Source organism: Agelaius phoeniceus, chromosome 17, assembly GCF_051311805.1.
Source record: "Agelaius phoeniceus isolate bAgePho1 chromosome 17, bAgePho1.hap1, whole genome shotgun sequence".
In the NCBI taxonomy this organism is placed as follows: domain Eukaryota; kingdom Metazoa; phylum Chordata; class Aves; order Passeriformes; family Icteridae; genus Agelaius; species Agelaius phoeniceus.
This window is the reverse complement of record NC_135281.1, coordinates 12775557-12802189: the sequence shown is the minus strand read 5'-3', so window position 1 is coordinate 12802189 and position 26633 is coordinate 12775557. Positions and strand designations below refer to the sequence as shown.

Sequence of the window (26633 nt, the reverse complement as noted above, 5' to 3'; positions counted from 1 at the left end):
GAAACTGTGCCAGGCTCCTCCAGAAGGGTTTTATGAGGAGTATTTTTTAAGATGTTTGTTTTTAAAATACTTATCAAAGAAAGGCAGGGAGTGCAGCTATTAGCGGGCTGCTGTGCGGGGCTGCTGAAGGATCAGCACGTGTGGACACATGGGCTTTTTAATTTCTGATGTTGGGAATTCTTTATGTTTTTATTAAGATTTATGGTGTGTTTTATTTCTGGATTTGCAGACTTGCAGAGAGCAGTTAAGAGCCCCAATCTGTGCACTTAATGATTTTCTTCCATGTTGATTTCTCTTCATGACAAAGTTCCTTTCATGGAACATGTAGTAAAGTGTGTTTGCTCCAAGTCTCACCTTTTTAAACAGTGCCTGATTTATCAGGGGTACTACTGTTACTCTGATTTCTTATCCATATTATTTGTTAATTTTTTTTCCTTTTACTTTCTTTCCATTCAATGTGATTTTGACAGAGTGGTTTCTCTTGTCTCCAGCTTCTCTGAGTGCTCACATTCAACAGGACAGGAATTTCCCTGGCCCCTATTCCTGGCATACACGAGCTTTTTACAGACAGTGACAATGACATTGTTAAACATTCCCATGAGGAAGAATAATATTCATGTCCCCTTTCACTGGAATAAAGCCTACTGCTGTGTGGATTCCTTGGCAAGCCAAAGAGTAGACCTAGATCATCTTAACTCCTAATTTTTGGTCTTGATTACAGAATCCACGTTCCTCTATTCCAGAGTGCTTAGAGATAACTGAATTAGGGTCTTTTCCCTGCTCATCTTCAGCTTGAGGGAATAGAAGATCACGTTTTAAACAAGGTTAAATTTCAATTAAAGAAATACAGCCCAGGCTATGCATTTTCTGCAGTCCAGTGGGGTATTAGGTGTGTGATGGGGAGCACAGTAATTCCTGTCTTTGCATGACTTCAGTGAAGTCACTGCCAACAACACAAGTCCAAATATGTAATAGCTGAAATATACCCAACTCCTCCACGTGTGTGCCCTCTCTTGCTGACTGTCAATAGCAGGGATGTGCCTGCTGGCAAGTGCTCTGAAAACCAGATTACCTAAATTTAGCCAATAAATGGATTATGAATTCAGCACATGTTCCCACTCTTGTCACAGCTAATCATAAATTCATAATTTCAAGCTACATTCAACCCCAGATCAACTCCTCTGTCTTCAAAATAAATTATATCCCAGTATAAAGCAAGGTAAACCAAAAGTGTCCTGGAATAGGTTGCTTGAGTGTTGGGAATTAGGTGCTGTAGTGAGGAAGATTCAGAGCTGATGGGCCATAATGGCAGAAAGACCTTTACAAGTCCAAAATGAGAATAATGGCAGAAGTCATTCCAAGGCCTTTTGAGGTCTGTGTGATGCCCCTTGCATCATCCTGAGTCATTGTCAAGGGGTTTAACTCAAACAGTTAAATCTGATTTCTGCCTCCACTTTTACTTCCAGCCCCCTGGATTCATTGCCTCCATTCATCTGCTGCTTTTCCTTCTCCTTTGTTCCACACATCTGTGAATGTGCCAGTTCCTTTCTGGCCTTTGGCTGCAGATGCAGCTTCCTTTCCCTGCCTGGTTGGAAATGCTGAGGATTTGCCTTCAGCTGGAGGCAGGGCAGACCTGGTTGTAGAGCATGAAAAAGCTGGGTTGGAACTTCTTCCCCAATTTCCTGACAGGGTTCTGTGTCCAAATACTCAGATTTTGCCTTTTAGTTTAAATGCATCACTTGCTAATGCCTGCAAGGGTTAAGGATAAACTCTGGTGTTCATGGATGCCTGATTCAGTGGAAATGGATGTTTTATATTTGCTTTCACATGTGAATGGATTTGCTCTCACAACAGCTATTTCTTTGTTTCACACAAAATTCACAGGCATGACATTTGTTCACGTTAGGCTTGCACTGGATCAAGAGTATTTTCCAAAGTTTGGCATGAATGTTGGCAATTTATTTAATAAAATTTGTCTTTAAAATAGTAATTTTTTTGAGATCAGAAGCAGATACCCACGTGTTTGGTCAGTGGATTGCTGTGTTCTTCTGACTGAGGAGTTTAATTTTGAAGGCAGGGTTAGATACCAAACTTACTGACATTTTAGTTCTCTGGAGGAGAATGCTGGAGTGGAGTCCAGGGTGTAGTTTGCTCAGGATGTATCTCCATTAATATTTCACTTTATTAGTGGGCTTTGAAACCAAAGTTGTTATTACCAAAGAATGTAAATGTAGAAGTACTGCTGCATAAACCTAAGTGATGCATCTTCAGAAGATAATTCTGTACTAAAAGTATTTGGCTACAGTCCAGAATTCTGCAGACAAAGTTCTTTAGCCAAATGTCTTGATGGGTGGCCTATACCCATAATGTTAATTAACAGAGTTAAAAATAATTCAGTAAAGAGAAGAACAGATTCCTTGTTACTCGTGGTAAAAATGGCAAACTCTGTTGTTGGATAAGAATATTATACTTGCATCACCAAGTGATTTTAAACATACAGATAAATGTGACAAAATATGCCTAATCCCAGGGATTTCTATTTCCAAAAGAGAAAGTAATCTTGAGCTTTTTTTAAAATAAATGTCAGATGCATATTTTTGTAATTGCTTTCAAGTCTGTTTGGCTCAGTAGTGTCTGGACTTCTAAGTCAACATATTTCTGATACCTGTTCAGGCTTCTGCTTTGCTTTTTGTGGTTCTGTTCTCTGCAAACCTACAAATGCAAATGCAGTGGGATTTTTTTTTTTGTGGGTGATGGGAAAGGGTTGCAATGCAGTGTAGCAGGAGATGGAATATAAGCCAAAGCCTTTGGTTAATTAAACTCTCACTAATTTCTGCATTTTAATGGCAACAGGTTCCTCATTCCTTCCCACTGTAGTTTTTTCCATCCTCAAAAGTTTTTGTTGTGGCATGTGAGTGAATGTAATAGAAATGTATGAAAAAACATATTTTGTCCACTGAGACTTTTGGAGGAGATGCTGTGAATATGCTGAAAGCTCCAGATCCTTGAGTTTGGCTTTGCTGTACATTGATCTTGCAATGATATTCCTTGGGTTTTTGTATTTTTAATCATATTTTCACCATGCCTTTTTTTCTGGTAAGGAAAGTGCAGCAAATTCACCCTAAAAGTAACAGTTTACTGCAGGTGAAACTTCTGTAACTGCATTGCTCAAATGTTTTGAGAGAATTAGAATGAGTGAAATAGTAGATTGTTGTGTACACAGCAATCCTTCAGTGCTCTGGTTTTTGTGCAGACAGGTAGTGGTCAGTGTGAACTGGGAATGAATGAATGTCAAAAATGAATTGGTCAGAATGAATTAGGGTGAGAAGTTAAATGAGAGGAGGAATTGTGACTGCAAATTCTGTAAGTTTGCCATGCACCCTGGGTGTACTAGACTTCTGTATTTTTTTTAAGTTTTAACCATTAATACAAAAAAATATGCTCAGTTTTACCATAAAATCCCCATAAGCTTATTGTAAAGCAGACCAAATGACATTTTGACTTGTGAGTATTGGACTCAATGAAATAGGAGTGTTGGATTGCTGTGGCTGTCAAATGGTGAGAATCAATCCAAGCAACTCTTACAACTCAGAGCAGTTCTGAGAATGAATTTTCACTCCCTCTCCCAGGCTCTTGCAAGGTCCCTTTGTGCAAACACAGAAAGCCCCAAACGAGGTTTGTTTTGAGCTGTGATTCAAACAAACAATTCAGTGTGAGACAGAAACAAGCAGAATAAAAGCCTTCCACAGGGGCTGAGCAGCCTTTCCTGGGAATCCCTCCTGCCAGGAGGAAGATCTGCAGGCACAAAATACAGGGCAAGCTATAAATAAACACTTGAGGAAGCCAGGGAGAGCGTGGCATTGGTTGCATCACCTTTGCCTGGCCCGTGTGAGGCTGGAGCATCGCCCCTGGGTGGGTTCTGAGCTTGGGGAGCTGCTGTGGAAGCCCCAGAAAATGCAGCTGCAGCAGGACAGGGCTGCAGGAATGATGTGCATCCCTGTGCTCCCACAGCCACGCTCCTGAAGCAGGTGGCACCAGGATTTTTAGGCTTTTGCAGTTCATTCACCTCGGTGAGTGGGTGCTGGAGCTTTTTGCATGACCTTGGGAGCTGCTGTTTGTGGTGCTCCCCGTGAGCAGGCTCAGCTTTTGGAGCACAGAGGGGCTTGTGAGAGCTCCCGTGGCTCAGCTGCATTGCTGCAGAAGGGGAACATCTCAGCATGACAGGATGACAATTAGGAGAATACTTTTATCAAACATAAGACCTAAAATGCTACTGTAAAAGCTCATTAAAATTGTTTTTAAAAAGAAAGTAAAAGCAACCATGTTCCAAAAGATGGAAGGCAACAGAAAATTCCTGATCCAAGGATGAAATGAGGCCAGTACATTTGCTGGTACAGTGTGAAAGCAGCAGGTTCGATTCTCCATTATTCCCTGGGCTGAAACTCTGCAGATCCATCACTGCCAGTCCTGGGGAGAGGCAGCACTGGATGCTGCTGATTGCACATTCTCCCCTTCATTTTCCTCTTCTGTGAGCTCCACTGTTGGGTGATATGCCAAAGCCTTTCCTTCACTGGGGACTTCAGTTCAAATTTCTTTTGTCTGGGTGCTTGCCTGCAATCACAGGTATTGCTGAAGTTACTGTTTTTAGAGACCCCCTGACAAAGATGTCTGGAGGACATTTGGTATAAATTTACCAGCAGGCTCAAAAGTTTATTGAGACCATGTGCTTGCATGCAGAGAACATGGTCATAAAATCCTGACTTCAGGAGGGGCAGGCTGGAAATTAAAAAATAGATTAAGCTCATAGTAGCTGAAGAAGTTCTCAAATTGAAGCTGAGTTTAAGTAACTTTAAATGCAGTATTTTTAGTATGTGACTAAGTTCTAAATGAGCTAATTTTACATGTGATTAAGAGTAATTTCATAGCAGGATGTCATTGATAGGTTTTGTGATTTTGAACTGATTACTCTGTAGTATATTATACATTGATTTTGTAGCTGAAACATGTTAAAATAAGTTGTTGTAGTTAAATATAAATCTCTGTTAACTATATTTGTATTGTGGTACACTAATTAAGTCTCTGAGAAGGATATGCACCAATAAAGCTAAATTGTAATGTGTTCATTATGGAAGTGAGGGGTTTGGATGATAATTTACACTTGAAATGTGTTGGCTGCCCAGTGAATTTTCAGTGAGTGCATGTAAACTGCAGCCCCAGGAAAAGCTGGCAGAGGATTATTTTTAGGAAGCCTCCTGCAGCTGGGGGAGGGAAGGAGCCACGTCCAGCCCAGGTCAGGTGGCCAGGTCTGCTGTGGGATCTTGGCTGGAGATTTGTGTTTTTGCAAAGAAAGATCCTTCTGACCCCTAAGTGGTTTTTATAAATGAATGAAAATAGGAGTATACATACAAAATCCCCACAACTGTTCAACTGCCTTGTTTGTTTATTGCCAGTGTTGGTAAATTTGCAGATTTTCTGAGGACCCCACTGCCCACCACCTGTGCTGTTAAAGTATCTAAGAGGGACTTTAATTACATTAGAGGGACTTTAATTACCCATGTATAATGTTACAAGATCAGGAGGTGTGTGAAGGGACTGTGAAGTTTTGGGTCTGGCAAGACAATTTTCTTACACAGCTTCATAAAGTGTGGCTGTTCTCTGGATATTCTGTGATCAAACTGAGGCTTCAGAGTGAGCCTCCTGACTGTTTTCTTTTGGTGTTTTCATTAGCTCTCCCTAACACCCCTGTGTGTGCCATGAAGAAGAACAGAGTTTGCAGTTAAGGTGTGCAGACTCCTTTTCTTCCCTGCCTTGGAATGGCTTCTCCTCGTTTATTGTGGAGAACTCCTTGTTCCCCTCCGTCCCAGGGTGGGACACTTGAGGATACACACACACTTTGTTATCCCAGACAGGGCTTGGGTGAAACAGTTTGTAAACTGATGCTTTGATTCAGCTCTTCTTCAAGAGGATTATTAAAGCTCACATCTGCAAAAACCCTTGGGTGATTTTGGATAGTGGGAGTTTTAAATGAAGTCATATGAATGAAGGATGATCAATCTTTCATGTTTCTAATGCCAAGATGTATTGTGATGTCATCAAGAATCTTGATCAAGGTCTTGTCATCAAATTCTTGATCTTGAATCTCATGATGGAATGGTTTGGTGGAAGAGGTGAGAGGACAGGTTTAGAAATCTGTTTTACCATGATATATTCCCCAAATGAGCATTCCAGACTCCAGGATCTTACCATGTCTCATTAAAATGCAGACATTAGTACGTTATCTGTGTATTTTCAATGCTAACTCTAATTCTCTACCTCTGTTGTTCAAAATTAGTTTCAAAAATAAGGTGTGTGGTGTGTATGAAGTGTGGAATGGCCTTATGTGAGGTTACAAGTACAACAGACTCATTAGTGGCACAGTGGAACAGTTACCAAGGGAAACACTAATTAAAATGGCCAGTTTTAAAAAGCTTTTTGGAGAAGAACATGTCAGATTATAACTTGCTTTATTATGATTAATGTGGCTGTTTCAGTAAAGTTGAACATACCAGAATTCCTGTGTGCTCTCTCAGAGCTCTTTGCTAGGTGGGATCCTTGGCCCTTCTCCACTGCTGCTGGAGCACTTTCCCATCCAGCTCTCTCCCCAGAGCTGAGCTGCTCTGTGTTACCATTCAGGGGTGAGTGCTATCATCCCCAGCTCCCTCCAGACCATCCCTGCTCCTTTTCCCTCATCTCCCTGAGCCTGCTGTGATTGAGCTCAGGCAGGGAAAACAGCACGAGGCAGGACTGGACAGGTCAAAGCAGAGCTGCTTTCATTAGACTAAAAAAAAAAACCCCAACCAAACCCCAAGCCTGGCCCTCAACCAACTCTTAGGATCAGAAAGGTGTTGAGCCACTTCCCAGTTTCAATCTGATTGGAGCCAAGCCTTGCAGACAGTTGGGAAGCTGGAGCTCCACTGCTGCTTAATTGCTTCTTGTTTTGAAGGATAATTAGGAACTTTACTTAAAAATAGTAACTTTAGTGTTCAGTCCATTAAATTTGTCACCAACATAATTTCATTAGACTCCCAGCTGTTTTCTTACTGGAATTGTGAACTAAAAATAGGTGGGATTTCTGCTGTTGTGTGCAGAGGCTGGTACCTCCATTGCAGCTGTAACTTTCCCTAATGATGTGAAATGTGTTTGTTTCCCTCAGAGCTTTCTTCTGGGCTGTATTTCAGAAGGTCCTGCTAATTATGCCAAAATTGTGCACTGTGGTTTTCTGATAAAGTCACGTGGCACTGAAGAATATGAAACTGATTTCCCTCAAGACAAGTCTTACAAATGGAAGGTTGATGCCGCACCCAGTGCATTTTTCTTTTTCTACAGTCTGCAAGAGATGTTTGTAGTAGTTGAACAAATACCTTTCAAAAACAAACAAACACTAATGAACACAGGTTTGTTACTATTATTATGAGGGGTGTGATTTACTTTCTCAGTTCAGTTCTCATGAGCAGTCCCTTTGTTGTGCATAATTGAAATCACAATGTAGATTGTGAGATAATGTGACAATTACCGTGTTTATATTGTGTGAAACACGGTGTTTTTTTGAAACAAACCTCTGTAATTACCAGAATCTGTACAAGCACATGCTGCTTTTATACATACATGGTTTACAGGGTGAATCAGGTTGTAATATCCATGTTTAAGCAATAGGCTTTTTTTAAGTTCTGGACTGTTTCACATTTATTCTTGACGTCCACACCACAAGGCATCATAATGCAGAAAGGTGAAACAGATTTTTCTCTGCAGAGTTAGGTCTGTCTATGTAAGTGTATGGCAGTTTCCCTGTATGCTTTCTTAGAAACCAGTGATTACTGGTTGGAATGGACCACTGAGGCCATCTGGTCCCACCTCTGCTCAAGCAGGGTCCCCTCAAGCACTTTCCTCAGGGTTGTGTCCAGACAGCTTTAAAAAGTTGCATTTTTTGACTCTGATGTTAGTCAAAGATTTTTTTTCCCCCTTGGGATACATTTTGACTGTAACTCCACTGAATATATGCAGTTTGTGCTGATACAAATGAATGTAGGTAACAGGAGGAAGTTTAGCTGCAGAGCAGTGTGGGGCTTGTGGGGTTTTTTAAAGGCTTGATGTTTGGAGCCATAACCAAGAAAGTCAGTGACCCAAATGTAAATTATGTAGGCCTTAAGGGTTTTTTTTCTTCCCTACTCTGTTATCTTTAAGCAAAGAAACTGAAAATCATAAGATATGTTAGTAAAACAGGTCTCTCCAATGGAAGTGAGCTCATTCAAAGGAGGGAACTTTTCTTCCTTAATTCAAATGAAGGATATGCTTATCTGCAGAAGTACTCCAGTGGTGTTCCCTCAAAGCCTGGATTTAGATGCAGTGTGTAATTCTGGCACGCTTTATTAGCATCTCAGATCTTTTTTAATTTCTCATCTGCTTGTTGGCAGTGTGTTCCCTGGGCTTCCTGTGCGTGTGCGTTCCTCCAAAGCAGAAAAGTGCAGTTTCACAAGCTGGAAACGTGGGTGGGATGGCGTGAGGGAAAAGTGCTGCTTGGAAAGCTCTGCACCTGCCACTACTTCTGAGCATCCCCATCCGTGCAGGGCACAGTGCATGCAAGATGCTGCAGAAACCTCTTAGGCAGCAAAATGTAGAAGAAAAGCAGGAGTGGCTATATTTAGTAGTCACATATTACTAACTTCTGTGTAATGTACCAGTTGCTGTGCTCAGACACCCCTTTTTTGTGGTGAATTAATAATTTGCTGCTGAGGACAGGAAGTGGAGTTAAAGTGCTGTTGTGTGATAAAAGCTGTGTTTCACATATGGTTGTGGTGTTTATAGACTGTGTATGTATAAATAAGCACCTGATATGGGGTAGGTAATGTAGGAACACACCTCCCTTCCACAGAACCCGTGAGTGTTCTCTGCAGACTTTCTCCTGACCCATCTGCTCTGAGTCTCTTCCACCTTGAAGCCTTTGCTGCTGTTGTTGGTGTAAGGCACGATCCGGAAGCTCTAATTATAGTCATGCAGAACAAATGGAAATCCTGGAATTGTCTCCAGCGCTCTGGAATCCCTGAGTTGCCAGTTGCAGGTATCAGAGCAATAGGTGAGCCAGCCCAGGATTGTTCCCCTGGAGCTGCCTCATGCCTCCACTTCCCAGCACAGCTTTGAATTACACATTTATTTCCAGATCCGTGGGCTGTGACTGATGGCCACTAAGTTTTAGAAATATATTTGAACCTAGACTGCAATCTGAAGGGTGTTGTACATCATTTAGTGCTTCTTTAGACAATCTAAGAGGCTTGCTGGGTTTATGTCTTTTTGCAAAATAACAGGCTTGGATATTGGGCAGCCAGAAGCCCCAGCTGGGACTTAACAAATGTTGATGTGGGAATATTTGGGGAAGAGAAATACCATTTTAGACCCCTTCTTGTCTTTCCCACAGCAGCAATTATACCCATGGCTTTTAGTGTCTTTTTTAGTTCAGTTCTTCTCCTGAGACTCTTTAAATGTTTCTTTCATGTAGAAGAGGAAATTTGTAGTCTGTTAATGAGTAATTTAGGTTTAGGTTTTCATCCATTTGAGATGCAAACATGAGACACTGCCCTCTGCAGACAAAGAGATGTGAAGATGTGCTTGCCTTCTACTGGAATCATGGCTTTTAGTCATCCAGTGGATTTTGGACATTTTTTGGAACTTCAGTGGATACCTTGGGCTCTTCAGGTTGGCTTTTCCTTCCCTTGGATTCCCTGCTTGCCTGGCTGTGATTGAGTGCAGGGGATGGGGAGTCCACCCACTGGTGGTGCAAAAATGAGTTGTTGTTCATAGCTCTGTGATACTTTCTTTTCAGTGAAATAACCAAAAAACCCCCATAAACCAGTATCAGTGGAATTTCAGAATTAATGCCCACTGAGATGAAGTTCTTCCCCACCTGCTGGTGTTTGTTCCATGCTCCCTGCACAGGTAGAGCTCACTGCACATTTGGTACTTGCTTCACGACCACAGTGGGTAGAACCTTTCTTCCTTTTGTTGTTCTCCTTGCCCCCATCCCCACAGGAAAGGTGGGACTGGAGTTGAGGTTTCCAGAGAGCATGGCTGGAATTTGAAGTGAGCAGTTTTGTCCAGGGTGGCTCAGCTCAGAGGCTCTCTCCAGCCTCAGCTGAAGGGTGGTTTGTGGTCAGGGCAGTGGCACAGCCTGGGAGCACAGAGAGCTGAGTGAGAGAGGGAAGGGGCTGGGGGAAGGTTCCCTGCCCAGGCTGTCCCAGTGCTGGGCCTCTGTAAAGGCTGCCAGCAGGGAGGCCAGTGAGGATGCTGAAGGGTGGTGTGTCTGTGTCATCTCTGGTGCCTCCTGAATCTTAATTCAGTTTTAATTCTTCTAAGGTTCCAACTCAGAATAGAACTGTACCTTCTGCTGCTGAGGGGCTTTTGGGGTTGTAATGCTGAAATAGTTATGTTCTGTGAATAATACATTTAGGAATTGTTTAAGTGATTACAACACTTTTATATAGGTAATAAATAGAGTCAATGAAGCTCGTTCAAAAGAACTAATTCCACCTGAAGCAGCTGAACAACTTCCTCATTTTAACATTGCAAAAGAAGCCAATAAGGGATTTAAGAGTTGTCCCAAAATTCCCCATCCCTCACCCACACCCCGCACTCCAGTCCTGTCTGGATTCCACATTTTGCACCCCTCACTCCCCTCTGTGAACCAGGGACTGCCATGGAAAACCTGAGACTCTGGCTGAGAGAGGAAACAGGAGGAGGTTGTGCCTTGTCAGGGATTTTACTTTTCCTGTGCACACTTCATTCTAAATTCTCTGTGACTCCAGCACTAAAAGCGCACAGCTTAGACAAGTCCGCATGAAAAAACACATTTTGCAAATGTTAGAATATGTTTTGTAAATACAAAGTCTGTCCTACTGTGTTTTACAGTCATTTGAATGACTAGAGCTTTTAGTACTATTTTAAGGTCTTTTATAGCCAGCTGTGTCTTTTCAGAGGTGAGATTTAAAGTTCGTATTTTTGTAATGATTTAAATTCTGCTTCAGAGTGAGTTGAGTCAAGTTAGGTCAGTGGGGAAGAGGGGGGAAGGCCAAAATATTGTATTTAAAAGATTCTAAAATGATTTGTCATGTCCCTTGTTAAATTAGGGCTGTTTGTGAGTCTTTGTAAAGCCACATTATTCTACGTGGTGTCCATTTTAATTGCAGGCTTAAAAGCACTAAATACCCAAATGCAGTTTGTGGGAGCTCTGCATAGGCAGTGGCTGTGTTGATGCTGTCACAGACACATGAGTAAGCAAAGATGGAGGGTCTGTATTAGATTTTCCTTTTAAAAGTAGCAAAACACTCCACAAAAAGCAAAACCATGAAACTGGATGACTGAAAGGTTTTTCATGGGGAATAAGAGGCCTTCACTATTCCAGAACCATGGTGACTCCCATGAATGGCTTTTCCACCGAAGCAGTGTGGTCACCTTTATTATTTACCTTTGATTTTGGCTTCAACTTTGGTTTCTTGTTCCTTTTATCTGCCTGAGTGTAATGTGTGCCAGGGACAGACAAGCACTTAAACTTGACTTCTTCATTTTGTTGTATGGCAGAACACAGAACCAGATACTTGCTTTTCACTGTAGCCAAAGATGAGTGTCCCTGCACTGCTCAAAATTCACAGCATAAAATGTGGTTGCAGCTCTGGGTCATTTGCCTGGTTTAAAATGATATTTTTTTAATCTGCCTGGTATTGAATTTAATGATCAAGCAAATGTTTTCAAGAAAAAGAAAACAAATAATAACTGTATTATGATAACTCAGTTCCAAATGAGGGGTGTGCTCTTTACAGATGCTTTCAACTCCAGTTTGTGCCTCTGCTTTTTCAGAGGCCTGGAGTTGTTTTTGCTGGGTTGAAAGCAGAACATTTAAACAAGGACAGGGGGAAGCCACATTGCTCTGGGGAGAGCAAAAGCTGGAATGTGAGCGCTGTGAGGTGTGGGACTGTCAGCCCAGCAGGTACAGGCAGCTCCTCGGTCCTGTCCCAGGCCCTTCCAGCCCCATCACGGGACAGAAATGAACATTTCAGTGTCCTGTCAGCAGCATCAGAGTCACACTCACTGCCTTTTTGCCAGAGAACCCAACTTCCTAAGTACTGAACAAAAACCTCAGCTGGGATGGTGCCTAAGCAGACAAGATTCCAGCTCTGGATTTATATCTTGCATCTAAATATACACAAACTATTTTTGTGAAGATCTTTGTACCAGTGTATTTAAATAGGGATGTGAAGTCCTCCCTCAGCACCCTGCTCAGAGCCCAGCAGAGCTTTGTCTTCCCATTGTTTGGGCTCATCTGGGGCCTGATTCCTTCCCTGAGCTATCGCTGCTTCCTTAATTCCTGCGGAAACTCGGGCTTGGTTCAGAATTCCTCTTCTGTCACGTGAGGTCCTGTCAGCTCCACTGAGCCTCCAAAATTCCTGTTCCAAATGATGTTTCCCATTTTCCCAGTAGTAACTGGGGAAGTGCCTGGTTCTGTGTTCTCCCTGTTTAGGTTTAGGTTTACAAGCCACACACAAGCTGAAAAAATGTGGGAACTGTCTGAACCTTCATTTTATCTGGTTTTGCAGATAGCTCTGTTTCTTCAGTTTAGGGAAACTAGTATGGAGTATTAAGCTTGTTAATTCTTTTATCATCTGAATGCACTTTTATTAATATTTTTAATTGTTAACATATTTTTTTATTTATTAGTGATGTCATTAATTCTTCAGCTGAAATCAGTTCTACTGATTTGATGGCACTGGAGGGAGCTACAGACCCTGAGGACAAGATTCATAAAAATACTTGGCTGAAACACAATTAGGTTCACCTGTTTTAATTGCTCAGAGCAGCCTACAGTAGAGGACTTACACCTATAACATACACAGGCTGTTGCCATTTTAAAAATGGCATCTGGGATTGAAGGAAGATTTCATATCCTTATTTGAAATCAAATATGGGGAATTTCAAACAAATTCATATTCAAATTTCATTTTAAATTCTTCATTCTGAAACTTTACTTAAACAGACTCCTTAGTCTAAGTTAATAGCAAATATTCTTAAACCTAAGAAGATCCTTATTGAACCTGACAGATTTAAATTATATTAGATTGTGAAAAATTATTAAATTTCAAGTTTCTCTCCAAGTTCAGTCCCCATGGAGCACAGGAGGGATGCAGTTTTTGGTCTCTTCTGCAGTATAGAAGGTCTGTGACTTTAGCTTACAGTTTAAAAAGGTTTAAAACAGGAAAATGGTCATCCCATGCAGTGTTTGCTACTCCACAGCCTCTCCCCCTCATCCTTCCCCCAGACAAAATGAGAAAGTTTGTCTCTTGTGTGGGCCAGAAAGGGCTAGCTTGTAGTCATGTATGAGTTGCTTTCTTAAGGAAGAAAAAAAAAAAAATTATATGATTTAAATCAAAACTTGCAGCTGGTGACAGGCTCTTAGACTAACTTGGAGTATCTTTATAAAAACCAATAAAATAAATTAAAGTGCATTATCCAGAATCCTTCTGTGCAAGCTGCTGCTCCTGAGGCGCGCCTTGTTCAGATGCAGGGAGCAAACTGGATGTGGGCAAAGGCAGGGGAGTTTACACACAGCTCCAAGCATGGGTGGAAGTAACTCTACAATTTTTAGCAATGAATATATCCATGTAGGGACCTAAAGGAATCCTGTGGGCTGATGGTGCAGCTTGCAGGGAGTGCACACACGGTGCCTTTTTGGCAGACAGAAGAGATTTTACTGTGGCTTAATGCTTATTATAGTTGCAGTTTCTTGATCACCATCTGCAGTCTCTATTGGTTTTTGATAGAGCAACTAGGATTTTATATTTTGGGAGTGGTGTTCTCTGTGTTGTATCACGCTGACTTACTACTTCCAGTGTCTGTGAAATAACCAAGTCTCACAACTTCAGTCTGGTTCCTGAGCTGCTGCTTTCCTATGCTGGAGGAAATATTGAATTTCCTCATTATACAAACGGCTTCTGTTGAGTAATATTGACAAATACACTGAATAACATTTTTGACATAACATTCTGTTCCCACACAGATAATTTGGATGTAATTGAATGGGTTGATCAAGAGCCTGTGCTAAAAATACGACATTTTCTCACCCACTGAGTGGGAGAAAACGCTTGCTCCAGAGGCAGTGGGGCAGCACAGAGCTTTGGGAGGTGGGGTGGGATGTGCTGTGGTTCTGCCCCTTGCTGAGGGTCCAAAGGGATGATGCTGAGAGCAGCCCTGCACAAGGATTTGGGAGCCCTGTCCCTCTCCAGGCTGCTGGAGGCACACAGAGCAGCCTGAGACCGATTTTAGCTGGAGCAAAGGCTCCAGCCCAGGCAGGATCCCAGCCAGGATCCCCGTCAGACCCGCAGCAGCACTCCCTGCACTTCAGCCAAAAACCTACAGAAATACTTGTGGGGGGGAAGATTTGAGGATCTCTTTTCTTCCCTTCTGTTTTTCCTTATTTTAATGGTCTCCTGGGCAAAAGGCTGCATTGTTACAGTTTCAAAAGCAGGGTGGTTGTGCTGCAGACGGGTGGGGAAAAGAAAGAAAAATAGACCTTAGAGAAAGGCTGGCTGTTTAGTATGCAATAAAGTGACTTTTATACCTCTCCCAATCTCCTATCAAATAAATCTCGTGCTAACAAGCAATCAAACCCGTTTCCCTGCCCTGCTCTGCACAGCCCGAGCCACATTGTACCTTTCCAGCCTTTGAAACTGCCTGTGCCTATTTTTATTTGTCAGGCCGGGGCTGGGCTGGCCCCATTCCAGATGTGTCTCACAAGATTTGGTGCTGATGAGCTATTTATAGCCCTGTGGTTCCATTGTCATGGCAACCGTGCTAGAGGCCAAGGCGGCTGGGAGCTATTTCTGGACTTGTGCTGTAATGTAAAACTGATTGGGAAAGTTAGTGCATCCTCTAAGCCAGACTAACTTTAGACAGGCAGAGAGAGGGGGGGGAAAGGAAAAAAGAGACAACTACAACCTCTTTAAATAGATTTTTCTCTTTCTCCTACCTTTTCCCCATTTCCCTTTGGGAGTGCTGGCAGTGTTTGAAGGGTGCTTTGCCTGCTGCTGGGTTTGTCTGAAATTCATTCATGCCTCCCGGGGTTGTGCTGCTTCAATCGGGCACTTTGGGAAGCTGCCTGCGGAACCAGCCTCGTTTTTAGGGCAAGGTTTGAACTTCCCAGAGACACAAAACTAAAGGGGCTTTGCTGGCACATCCTGGTTTTTTGGGATAGCTGCAGTTCTTTGTACCCCATAGTTTTAATACTCTATTTTTTGTGTGTGCTTCATGTTCTCCACGCCATATAAGGAACTGTAACCTTGATTACCACAAGATGATTCCAAATATATGGAGTCATACTTTTCAGCTTTCTCATTATTTGCTTCAAAATTAGACCCATGGTGCCCCTCCGCCTCCAAGTGGCTGGAATGCTCGAGGTTCTTCTGGAATTACAGCTGGGGCCGCTCTCAAAATCACTTTTCTGGGATATGTATGCATTGACACCATCTCTAATTAAATTCTGAGCTTTAGACTATTTGAAAACCTTTCTTACAGTTTCAATAAGGAAATCATCATAATGCTTTGACTTGAAACTGGAAATCAAAAAGTATTTGCAGCTTCTTGAGAAAGTTTTCTGGAGACTTTAGGTTTACTTCTGTTCACGTTTTATGCTCCATTTCAAGGTTCATTTCCAACATAAATCTGGTTTTCAATGGGATCCTTATGTCTGAGGACTGACATGGAGAATGTTGTTACTGGGACATTGTATATGGGATGGTTTTAGGTGCAATATAGTGCACTCCTAATTATACCAATAATACTTGGTACAGTACTGTGCCTATGTCCCTGTCTCTATAAAGGTTTTTTTCTCTTTCCTAATTGTAAAGTTGTTAAAGTAATTACAAAGGTTTTGTAATTTATTTTCTCACTCCTTATCTAGTTTTGTTTAGGTAGAAAAAAGAGCTGTGCCTTTCTGAGCATTTTCAGTTTTCCAGCAATGTTTGTGGCACATTTTTAGTGACTACCTCAGCAGTAAAATCTCCCCCTTTGCAAATAATAGAAAATACCACTACATCTGTAAAGAATAGTCAAAACCTACTGGTGTCCCAACTTAGATTTTTAACTTAATTTGAGGAAAAACCTGACAAGTTTGGTTCCATGTGCTGCCCATGTTTGCAGGACACTGTAAATATCAGCAGATTGAACGTTTGCTCGTTATCTGTATCGTTATTTGTATCGTTCCTGTAAATCTGCCTGCAGTTCTGCTCCTCTTGCAAAATAGACCAGCTGAAATCTTTATCACCAGTTTAAGGAATAGGATTCCCTCTTCTCCCCTGCTTGCTTTGAGCAGCAGAAAGGGACAGAGTTGAGGGACAATTTGTTCACACACAAATGGCTTTTTAAAAGGGAGTTTTCTATCTTTGTGCTCATCCTGTGTCTCTGGCTCAGCTTAGACAGCATAGCTGAAGAAAGAATTTACCAAATAGTTAACTGCAGAGCTCTTAGAAAGATTTGCTGAATAACATAAAGGATTATGGCAAGGACTAAAAAGGCAGGAAAGCAGCAGTAAAGCATGGTCTGTTCTGAAAAATAAAAAATGCACTCTTGTTTACAATAAACACTCTTAATGTTGAGTTAAATTTCAGCTTAAAACTACTTTGAGTAGTACTTTGTAGTTCTGCTAGAGTGTAGATAAATAAAAATCCGCTGGGCATTTGCACAGTTTGGTCTCGAGGGTGATCTGTAAAAAAACATTAATTTCTTTCTGGTCATAGAAACCTGAATTGGAAAGACTGTTTTAGAGGGGATCAGGGGAAATGCCAGCATAATTCTTAGTAAAATCTTGATAATTCTTAGTAATATTCTGGTGGGTTCTTAGTAATATCTTGGTAGAAACATATGACTCAGTGGAAATGAAAAATGGAAAATCATTTCTACTGACTCAAGGGACTTGGGGCAATTAACTGCTCTGTGCCTGCCTTTAAAATAGGGTTATGCCATGTGTGCATTCTGGGGTGTGATGGTGGAGGCAGGAAATGCAGCCTCAGTGAAGGCAGGCAGGAGCTCCAGTCTGATTTACTGTCTGTAAAATACCTCGAGGCTTTCAGAGGCAGGGAGCTTCACAAATGCAGAGTTTCAGTGCTACTGTTGAAGCTTATAAGTTATAAATAAATGTTGTCTTTAGTTGGGATTGAAATCTTGATTTCATGAAGTGTCTTTCTGACACTGAAGATGAGATCTAATTGTGTCTTTTAAGGGAGACATTTTATATGGAAATTCAAGTTATGACTTGACCAGAAAAAAAAAAAAAAAACGTGATGGAAATAAAGCTCTTCAAATATAGGTGTGTTGTCAGTTTGAAGACACCTTTCCAGTGTTGTTCTAGGCTGAAGACAAAAGCTCTTTCTTCAGAGGAAAAAAAAAAATAATAATTCCTGTGAGCCAACCATTTTGTCAGATGAGAGAGAGAAACATTTCAGTTGCTGTTTATTGAGGAGGCTGTCAGGAAATGCTCGAGGAAGGAGCTGAGTTCCCTCCCGAGCTGCCCCAGCCCGTGAGGCTGTGCTGCTGCTCAGGTGCAGGGTTCTGTGTGTTCTGTGTGTCACACACCTTTCCAGCAGGGAAAACAAGCTGCACTTCTCTGTCTGCAGCAGCAGCTCTGTTCACTCAGGAAATACCCTCCATAGGGATAAAGCAGCTCTCTCTGGATGACAGAGCTCCAGAATAACTCAGGTGCTGGCATATATCTTCATCTGAAATCTGGGACGTGGCTTTGACATAATAGGTTTTAGTTAAAACTTGGAAAGAATTGAGGATACCTGTATGGCTTAATTACTCAGACCTGCTGGAGCTAAGGAGAGCCTCTGTGCAGCTCTCTGTGAATCTGCATCCTTAAAATTAAAAACACTTTATCTGTCACAAAGATCTGCTTGGAACACTTCGCGTGTGGTTTTCCTTCCCTAAGCTAAAAAAGGGACACAAAAATGCACATACTTTTATTTCAGATTGTTTTAATTTTTTGTTAATACCTTTTATTTTAATGTCTCAGAGACACAGGTGGTGGTGTCCTAGAGATGCTTCCTCTCAGTGTTGCTGACTACAAATAACCTGAAGGCTTTTGAGGTTTTTCTGTCAGTGTGTGTCAGAGCAGTATCAGTGTTTTATAGCACAGGCAGAGGAGCCTCTTACTACGTGACAGAATTTTGCAGAGCAGTAGCTGATCCTGTTATTTAGTCATGTCCAGAATGTGGCCCAAAGTGAGAATTGGCAGCAATGCTGAATGAATTATTTGCTTTCTGGAAAATAGCTTTTCCATATAATCTCTGGGAAGATTTTACAGAACAAAAAAACAACACTAACTTTGTAACTTGGTTCAAGGCTTGCTCACAGTATAAAATTTGGTTTTGTGGTTTGACAGTTTTATGTGAATTATTTCATCAAGGTCACTTGTGTTTCTCCCTGTAAGTTCACTGCTGACACAGTAGATGGTGGGCACATCTCCAGGAGGCTCAGAACAATCCCTCACAGCAGTGAGTTCAGCACACAAAGTCGTACTCAAGTGGCCTCACTTGTGTTTTGGGTAGAGCATAGCAAGAATTAAAAATAGAAATTAATGATGGCGAATTTGTGTTTATTTTGAATTGGGCTTTGTTCTCATCTGACTGGATTATTAGTTTAATTTAGTGGATAAATTGTTTGGTTTTGACTAACATTGACTGAGAAGTCTCTGAACTCAGTGTATTGATGTTTTCTGAACTCTCATACTCCTGCTGTTGCTCCTTATTTTAGGTGTATCAGAGCAGATCAAGTTTCTGCTCCCCTTTTCTCCTCACATTTATTTTTACATTGACCAACCAAAAGAACAATCCCCTTTCTTTACACGTGAGCAAAAAATCAAACTGCTTTTTAACACCTTTAGCCCCTTCTAAAGCTGCTGGAGCACAGGGGGAAATCATGGGACACATCACTGTGCTCCATTTTCCCTAAAATGCCCTGAAAGCAGGAGGGGTTTTCTGGTGTCTGTCACTCAGTGAAAGACTTCCTTCTCCAGGGAGCATTGTTAGGAGTATCAGATGTTGCTGAATGTTAGAGCTTGTCTTGGGGGGAAGAAGAAATATTTATTCCATTTGAATTTGTTTTACCTGGCATGAGCATTGGTGTTGGAATTCATATCTAGTACAGTACTACTGCTCCTATGTGGCTGATGTTTTTCAAGGAAATCATAGGCCTAAAAATAGTCTGCATAAACAACAGTAAGAGGTTTGTACTTTCAGTTCCAGGTTTTAGCAATATCTTGTTGTTATTTTCTAATTTTCAGTTTCCAAAATCCATTAAGCTGATTAACTGAGTGTTTAAAAATAAAACGAAAAAAAAAAAAAACCAACAAAAAAAAACCCCCAAAACAAAACCAAAAACCCACCTCTTGTGGAACCCAGCATAAAATGTTCTGCTTGGATAAATTCATCCAGAAAGGCAGAGTGATTGCAGTAATCACCTTTGTATCTTGATGAACATGTTCTGTTCGGAACATTTTTCAAGCATCCTCCAACTTGTGAAATTGCCACGTGATTCTGAAACTGTGCTCTGAGGGGAGAGGATGGGGTGGAAACACTCGTGCTACTTGGAACTCAGGGCCGTTGTACTTATTTAACATCCTCTGTGTACTGAACACAGAGTTTTATATCTTCCCTTTGGATTTAAAAAAAAAAAAAAAGAAAAAAATTACTTAACAGCTTGGAAGATATGAGGAAAAAAATCCAGTTTGCAAATTGCAGAGCACAGTTTGTCACCACTTTATCCTTGTGAGTCTGTGGCCGTGTCACGTTCCCTGATGGAAATTGATCTTTGCACTTTGTCTCACGTGTTTTTGTAACGTGTTAACTTAAGATACATTTTAATGTGTTTAAAATTCTGTAATTCAGTCTAAACAAAAATTAATTTTCACATGTCTCTGAAGCAAGATCATCTAGAAGAGGGCATTGCTCTGAAGCAGTTGGCAAAATACAGGATTTTTTCCCCCCTTTCCCTGCTCCTTGTTAGGTGTTTTAGGAAGTCAGGTGGGACTGAAACTGGGGCTGAGTCGTGTGGTGGCTTTAGTGGGAGTTTTTTGGGTTTTTGATTTGTGAATCTGGGACAGGGCTCCCTTTCCCCCCTAGAAGCTGTGGCTGTTGTTAGTGCACATTAAAGGAGGCAGGGAAAACTCACCCTTCCTTTGTGATTTCTGCTTCAGAGAGAAAACAATTCCTGCAGAGGAATTTCCAAGGGAGCTCAAGGCCTATTGGTCTAAAGGCTGATTAATCATTAATGTTAGGGGTGAAGCAGTGCTGGAGTGCAAGGGGCTGAGCAAGGGGCACCTGGCTGAGGACCTGGTGTGGGGCAGTGGGACTGGGGCCAAACTCCATAAAATCTGCATCCTGAGCTGCTGCTGGGCCACCACAGCAAAGCAGAATTCACTAATTCCTTTGGAATGTTGCTTTTTGAGTTGAAGTGAAAGATAATTATGAGGTTATAGTTAATTGGTAAAAAAAAATTAAATACTCCAGAGTATCATCTGTAGGTAGTGCCTAATGAATTTGAACAAAATCTATCTCTTATTACCCATGTAGCCAAGTACTGCTGCTGCTCCAGAAAGTAACTGAAACACTGATACAGCAGCTGACAGAAAAATCAGTGGCCCCTCTCACTCGTACTGAAATTGCTTTAGGGCTTCCATTTATCTAAAGAACTCCAGAGCAGATAAGTTGTTTAAAAATCCTCATTTTACTTTCTGGGGCAGTACATGTGGGCAGTTTGCTTGCGTCGTCGTTTCGGGGTTCACAGCAGCAGCTCCAGGGTGGGATCCTGTGAAGAAATGCCCCAAATTAAAGCCCCGGGTGTTTTTGGTGGGGAGCCGGCGGGAGGGGCTGGCTGGGGTTCCCAGATGGAGTCACTGAGCTGCTCTCAGCCCTCTGCCGGCCGCTGCTGGGAATGGTACAAAATCCCCAATTTTGCCTTTCCAGCGTGTGATTTTTCATCGTTTTGTGAGCCTGAGAGCATTAAAATGCACCAGAATTTGCCTGGGAACTGTCAGTTACTAAAGCATCAGAAAGTTTGTCTGGTTTGAGAGTGAGGAGTTTCTCTTCTTTCTTTCCTCTCTGCAGTTTTCTAGACAAGATTGACATAGTCAAACAGAATGAGTACACCCCATCTGACCAGGTATGTGGGACTTTGGGAGGAGATCACACCATTTATCTGCCCCTTCATCTTTGGGGGTAATTAATTCATATTCTAATCACCATTTCAGCTATTGCCATGCATTTTACATATTTCATATTCCAGTAAAAATGGCTTGGTCCTTTGGATTATGTTTGTACACGTAAATTATGTACAAGGTTACCTCACTTAGAAGATTTCCATCGTGTTTCTGTGACACTGAACACTCCAGTGCTGTTCCCTGTGGTTGTAGTACAGCATGGAAAAAAAGGGGTTTATTTCCATTGCTGGATATGGGGAAACTACCAAGTATCTGTGTTGAATAAATGCATTTCCCTTTATGCTTTAGGATCTTCTCAGATGCAGAGTTTTGACATCAGGAATTTTTGAAACCAAGTTTCAGGTGGATAAAGTAAATTTTCAGTAAGTATAATTCTTTCTTCTTTATGTTCTTAAAATTTTTAATACAACACAGACAAATACCAAGGTAAACTGGGAGGAGAGCCTACCATATATTCATTGAGCCTACTGTATTTCTCAGGATCAGTGTTTAATAGAAAGGGAGTATTTTATGGTTTTCTAATTTAGTAGTCTGGCTTGAATATGAAATGCAAATGGTGTGCTTTATTTTAAATCACAAAGAACAAAATGTTTTAAATCTGTTTTCTCTGCATGCCTGTGTTCATGGACTGTTTACCCGTTCAGGTTCTTGTAATCCAAGATTCCCTTTAACTTCTGCAACACAGAAGTCCTAAAGTTTCTTACCTTTTCTGTTTGCATGCAGACACAAAAAAGCCAGCACAAAATGATTCTGACTGACTGGATTTATGTTTTTTTCTCAGTATGTTTGATGTTGGAGGGCAACGAGATGAACGCCGAAAATGGATCCAGTGTTTTAATGGTAGGATTAGAATTTCTGGTGGCTTTATAAAATAGCTCTCTGCAGAACTGTAGTGCCTAATCTTCATTTTCTCAACTGTGTGAAATCCATCATCTTTCCATGTAGCTCAGTAAGGAGTTACCAAACAGTCCCACAGCACTGAGTTTTTTCTTGACATGTAAGCTCCTGTAACTACATAGAACATCTTCAAGGAGAATGCAGGTGGAGAGGAATTTGAATTTGATAACTTCAGCTTGTCCATTTTTTTTGGCTTCCCTCTCTTCTGTTAGTCAAGTATTTTTGGAGGTGGCTTGGTGCATTATTTGCCAGCCTATACTTTGTGAAGATACTTTATCTTCTTTGTTGTTTGCACAAAATAGCAGCAAAGTTACACAAAAAGTGTAGAAAAGTTACAGTGAGATCCTACAGAATAAGTAAAGCAGAATGCAACTTGGAATTCATGGCAAATTGCTACAGTTCCTGTCACAGAATCACCTGGACACTCTGTGTGTGTGGAAGGACTGGGCAGTATTTTCATCTGTGCTGTCAGTAACAGATTTGTTTGGGTTTTACCTCTGCTCCTTCCTCTTCCTGTTACCTCATGGTCTGACTCATCTGCGCTGCTGTGCCTGAGGCAGATGAGCCTGGCAGAGTGAGGGACTGGAGCAGCTCAGGGATCCTGATCCTGGGAATGCCTCCCAGGGAGGAATGGGGCTCCAAGCAGTAAAACACTTGCAGGGGGACCACTGCAATCAACCATGAATTCACTGCAGTCTGCTGCTGTTGTTACTGCTCTTTACACAAATCAAAAGTGCTGTTTGTCCTGAGGTGTTCCCCCAAGGACCTCCCTGTCCTTTCCTGATAGCTCATGGTTGTTTCCAATTTTCTTTACACATTTTAAATCTTCTTTCAATTCTCCTCTTGGCTTTCTTCAGTTTCTCCCTCTTGCTCCAGTTCCTTTCTTTCCTACATTTTCTGTCATTCTGTCAGCTTCTGTTCAAGGCAGCTTCCTGCCTTGCCTGTCTTCCACGGTTTCTTCACTTTCTTTTTTGATTCCTGGTACTTAAAAAGCTGTCAGCAGCAGCATCCCAGCCTGTTCTCTGCAGGGAGCTGCAAGTCTGGCAGCTTCTTACTGAACTTCATGATTCCTGGGTATTTCTTCTGAAGCTTGGCATTAACTCAAGGGTATTTCTTGCTTTAGATGTGACTGCTATCATATTTGTGGTGGCCAGCAGTAGCTACAACATGGTGATACGAGAGGACAATCAGACCAACCGGCTGCAGGAGGCACTAAACCTCTTCAAGAGTATCTGGAACAACAGGTCTGTGAAAGGCTCTTCTCACTGAGGTTCCTGGTCCTGTCACCACTCGTGGAGGCCTGCCTGGGACAAAGTTCATTTTCTCCATAAGAGCCCACAGAGGGCCATGGTTTAGGTTTTGCCCAAAGCAATGCTGATAACACACTCCTGCTCTGAGCAGTGTGTGCAGAGCCCTCTCTGTTGCTCACTCTGTCCCTGCAGTCAATCCTCAGGGACACAGGTGGGCAGATCCAGGCTGACCAAGGTGTGTTCCATGCCACATAACATCATTCTCTGCATTAAGGGGGGAAATAGAGGATTTTGGGAGGTTCCCCAGCTTGCTGGGTATTGGTCTGCCCACAGGAGGTGGTGAGTGATTGCCTTTGCATCACTTCTTTTGTCTTCTCCTGGCTTTTACTTATCCCTCACTAATTAAACAGTCATCATTTATATTTTATCTTGACCCCCAGATTTTTTTGCTTTCATTCTCTCTTTCCTCCTCCTCCACCCCCTGAGGAGGAAGGTGAGTGAGGAGCTGCCCACCAGGGTTAACAGCAGAGGGGGCTCTGTTGTTCCCATCTCCTAGCACAGTCTGGGCTGGTTCTTTGGTCACAGCCTCCCACCTCTAATGTTCATTAATCTCAGATCATTGCAAAGAGCTCTGCACAGCCACTCATTGGTGGTTGCCATATTGAGGCTGAAGTAATTAGTGATGGAGCTGTGCTCTGGGAGGTGGAAATCTCCCCTGGGATGGGTTTGGATTAACAGCACAAAGTGGGGAGTACCTCAGGGTGTGCACACCTGGAATTACACCCTTGGGATTCAGGTATAAAAAAGCCTTTCCAAATCATTGCAGTGTGTCATATGGCCTTGTCTCCAGACATGTTGTGTGACTTACTTTATTTTGAGTTTCTGTATCATCTGGGCTGTGCCTCCTCACAGTGTTTGGTTTCCATTTTGCACAGGTGGCTACGGACCATTTCAGTAATCCTTTTCCTGAATAAACAAGATTTGCTAGCAGAGAAAGTTTTGGCAGGGAAATCTAAAATTGAAGACTACTTTCCAGAATTTGCTCGCTACACTACACCAGATGATGGTAAGGTTTTTAAGTTTTGTTTGCAATTTATCATTTCCTTTTTAATTACATTTGTGATGGTTTTGGTAGCTTCAACTAGGGCTTCAAAACTCTTAAGTAGATGTAATCATCAATGTCTTTTAGCCAAATTGTAGTGTTGAATTTCAGGTACTAATAATGAGAGAGATTCCTGCCTCTTAAATGTTTAATATATTAATAATTTCATCATGAGAAAATCCTTTTACTTTGCTGTAGATCAGAGTCTGACATTTTGTCACAAATGTGTCCTCAGGACTCCTCCACTCCTGCCTGTGGACATTTCTCTTACCTGCCAAATTCCTGTTACTGTGGCCATTATAATATTCCCTTTTTCTCCTGAAATCCTGCTGGTTTAATAATGTCATGGTTTGTCTCATCTCACAGTCAGTTTTGCCAAGTGGATTTCTGTCATATTTGAGCAGAAAACAGAACAAGTTGAGATTTTTAGGTGCTATTACCAGAAAACACCTGTTTTAATAAGATGCTTCTTTTATTATTAATCAGCAACACCAGAGCCTGGTGAGGATCCCAGAGTTACAAGGGCCAAGTATTTTATTAGAGACGAGTTTCTTGTAAGTATTTCCTTTCTTTGCCTATTTCTTCTGTGATTCTTCCCAAACCCAAGCTCTTGCTCACCTTCTGCTATTGCAAAGTGCTGTCACTTCTTGTGTTCTTTGTATTTAACATCCACATTGCATCAACCACTGTTATATTTATGAGCTTTACTACTGTTTCTTACCTGCTTTTTGGATATTTGTTTGTACATAATTAAATAGTAAAAGAATTGGTGAGAATTAAGAAACCCCAAATAGAATGATGAGTGAAGTCCTGCTGTTACTAATGGGGCCAGATTTTTATTCCATGCATTATTTCTAAAGATAGAGACTAATCAAAAGATGCCTCCTTTGTCAGGTATTAATGTTCTTTTCATATTATCTTTCCCATTACTGGTCAACTGAAGCTATAATGGACATAGATTTTTTTTCTAATATTGTTACAATTACTTGAAATGGTGAGACTGGCAATCAAATTGTGGACTCATTTTAAAATGGAGCAAAACAAAAAGTTGACATAGGCTTTCTGTAAGTGTGAAGCAGAGATAAAAGCTTTGTACAGGGAGGCAAAATCCTGCTTTTTTCATGGCCAAATGGACTAGGAGTTGTGTGGCTAAATCCACCAAAGCTGCATATAAATAATGGCATTTTCCTGAGTTCTCATTCCTCTCTGAAATTCCCCAGCTTGCAGTGACCACCTCCCTGTATAATTGTGATCATTTTGAATGTCCTGTTTCAGGTGAAAACCCTGTGTGCATTTTGCCACTCAGTTGCACTTTTTGAAGGCCCAGCTCACACACACCCACCTTACCTTCATTCAGCCGAGCTCTGGGGACGGGCTGGGGTTCCCCAGGGGGTTATTGTTAACCCAGTGTCTCTCTCTTGCTCTGCACAGAGAATCAGCACAGCAAGTGGAGATGGAAGGCACTACTGCTACCCTCACTTCACGTGTGCCGTGGACACAGAGAACATCCGGAGGGTTTTCAATGACTGTCGGGACATTATTCAGCGCATGCACCTTCGCCAATACGAGTTGTTGTGATGGAGAGCACTTTTTTCTGTGTTTTGGACTCCTTATTCCTTATTAAAAAAAAGAAAAAAAACACCCTTGCCCACATAGGGTGGAAGAGAACTGTTTGAATCTCCCATTGATTTGCACCCCTCAACTTTTTCTCCTTGCTGGACAATAGCAGCACTTCTAAGCTTGCTTCTGTACCCCTCGGACAGTTTGAGATGGCCCCTAACAATTAAAAGGCCATTTCCATGAGGATTCCCTAACACTGTTATTAACAAAAAAGAGAGAAAAAAAACCAAACCAACCAAACAAAAAAGAAATAAAACCTAATTAATTAAAAGCCCTGAATGTGGAGCACCTGAAAGAATTGGGGATGAAAAAATTAAAACGTTGAAACAAAAATTGGGGGAGAGAAAACTTTAGGTAATTTAGCACTGCTGTGGGCATAATCCTATAACCCGTGATCTCCACTTTGTATCACTCACTGCATCCGAGTAACGAAGGTGCCAAGTCACAGACCAAGTTTGAAGACAGACCCTTGAGTTTG

The 26633-nt window shown here is 41.6% G+C and overlaps 1 protein-coding gene across 2 annotated transcripts in view; it reads left to right on the top strand.

Moving 5' to 3' along the window:
• The window catches only part of GNAS (GNAS complex locus), a 129950-nt gene that overhangs the window by 100128 nt on the left and 3189 nt on the right, over positions 1-26633 (top strand). For both annotated transcript variants that reach the window (XM_077187549.1, XM_054644754.2), the window contains exons 6-12: positions 21174-21228; positions 21575-21648; positions 22068-22126; positions 23307-23427; positions 24369-24499; positions 25022-25089; positions 25967-26633. The exon at positions 25967-26633 is cut by the window's right edge and continues 3189 nt beyond it. In XM_077187549.1, the coding sequence (XP_077043664.1) occupies positions 21174-21228; positions 21575-21648; positions 22068-22126; positions 23307-23427; positions 24369-24499; positions 25022-25089; positions 25967-26113 (655 nt within the window). In that variant the 3' untranslated portion in view covers positions 26114-26633. The remainder of the gene's footprint in view (positions 1-21173; positions 21229-21574; positions 21649-22067; positions 22127-23306; positions 23428-24368; positions 24500-25021; positions 25090-25966) is intronic.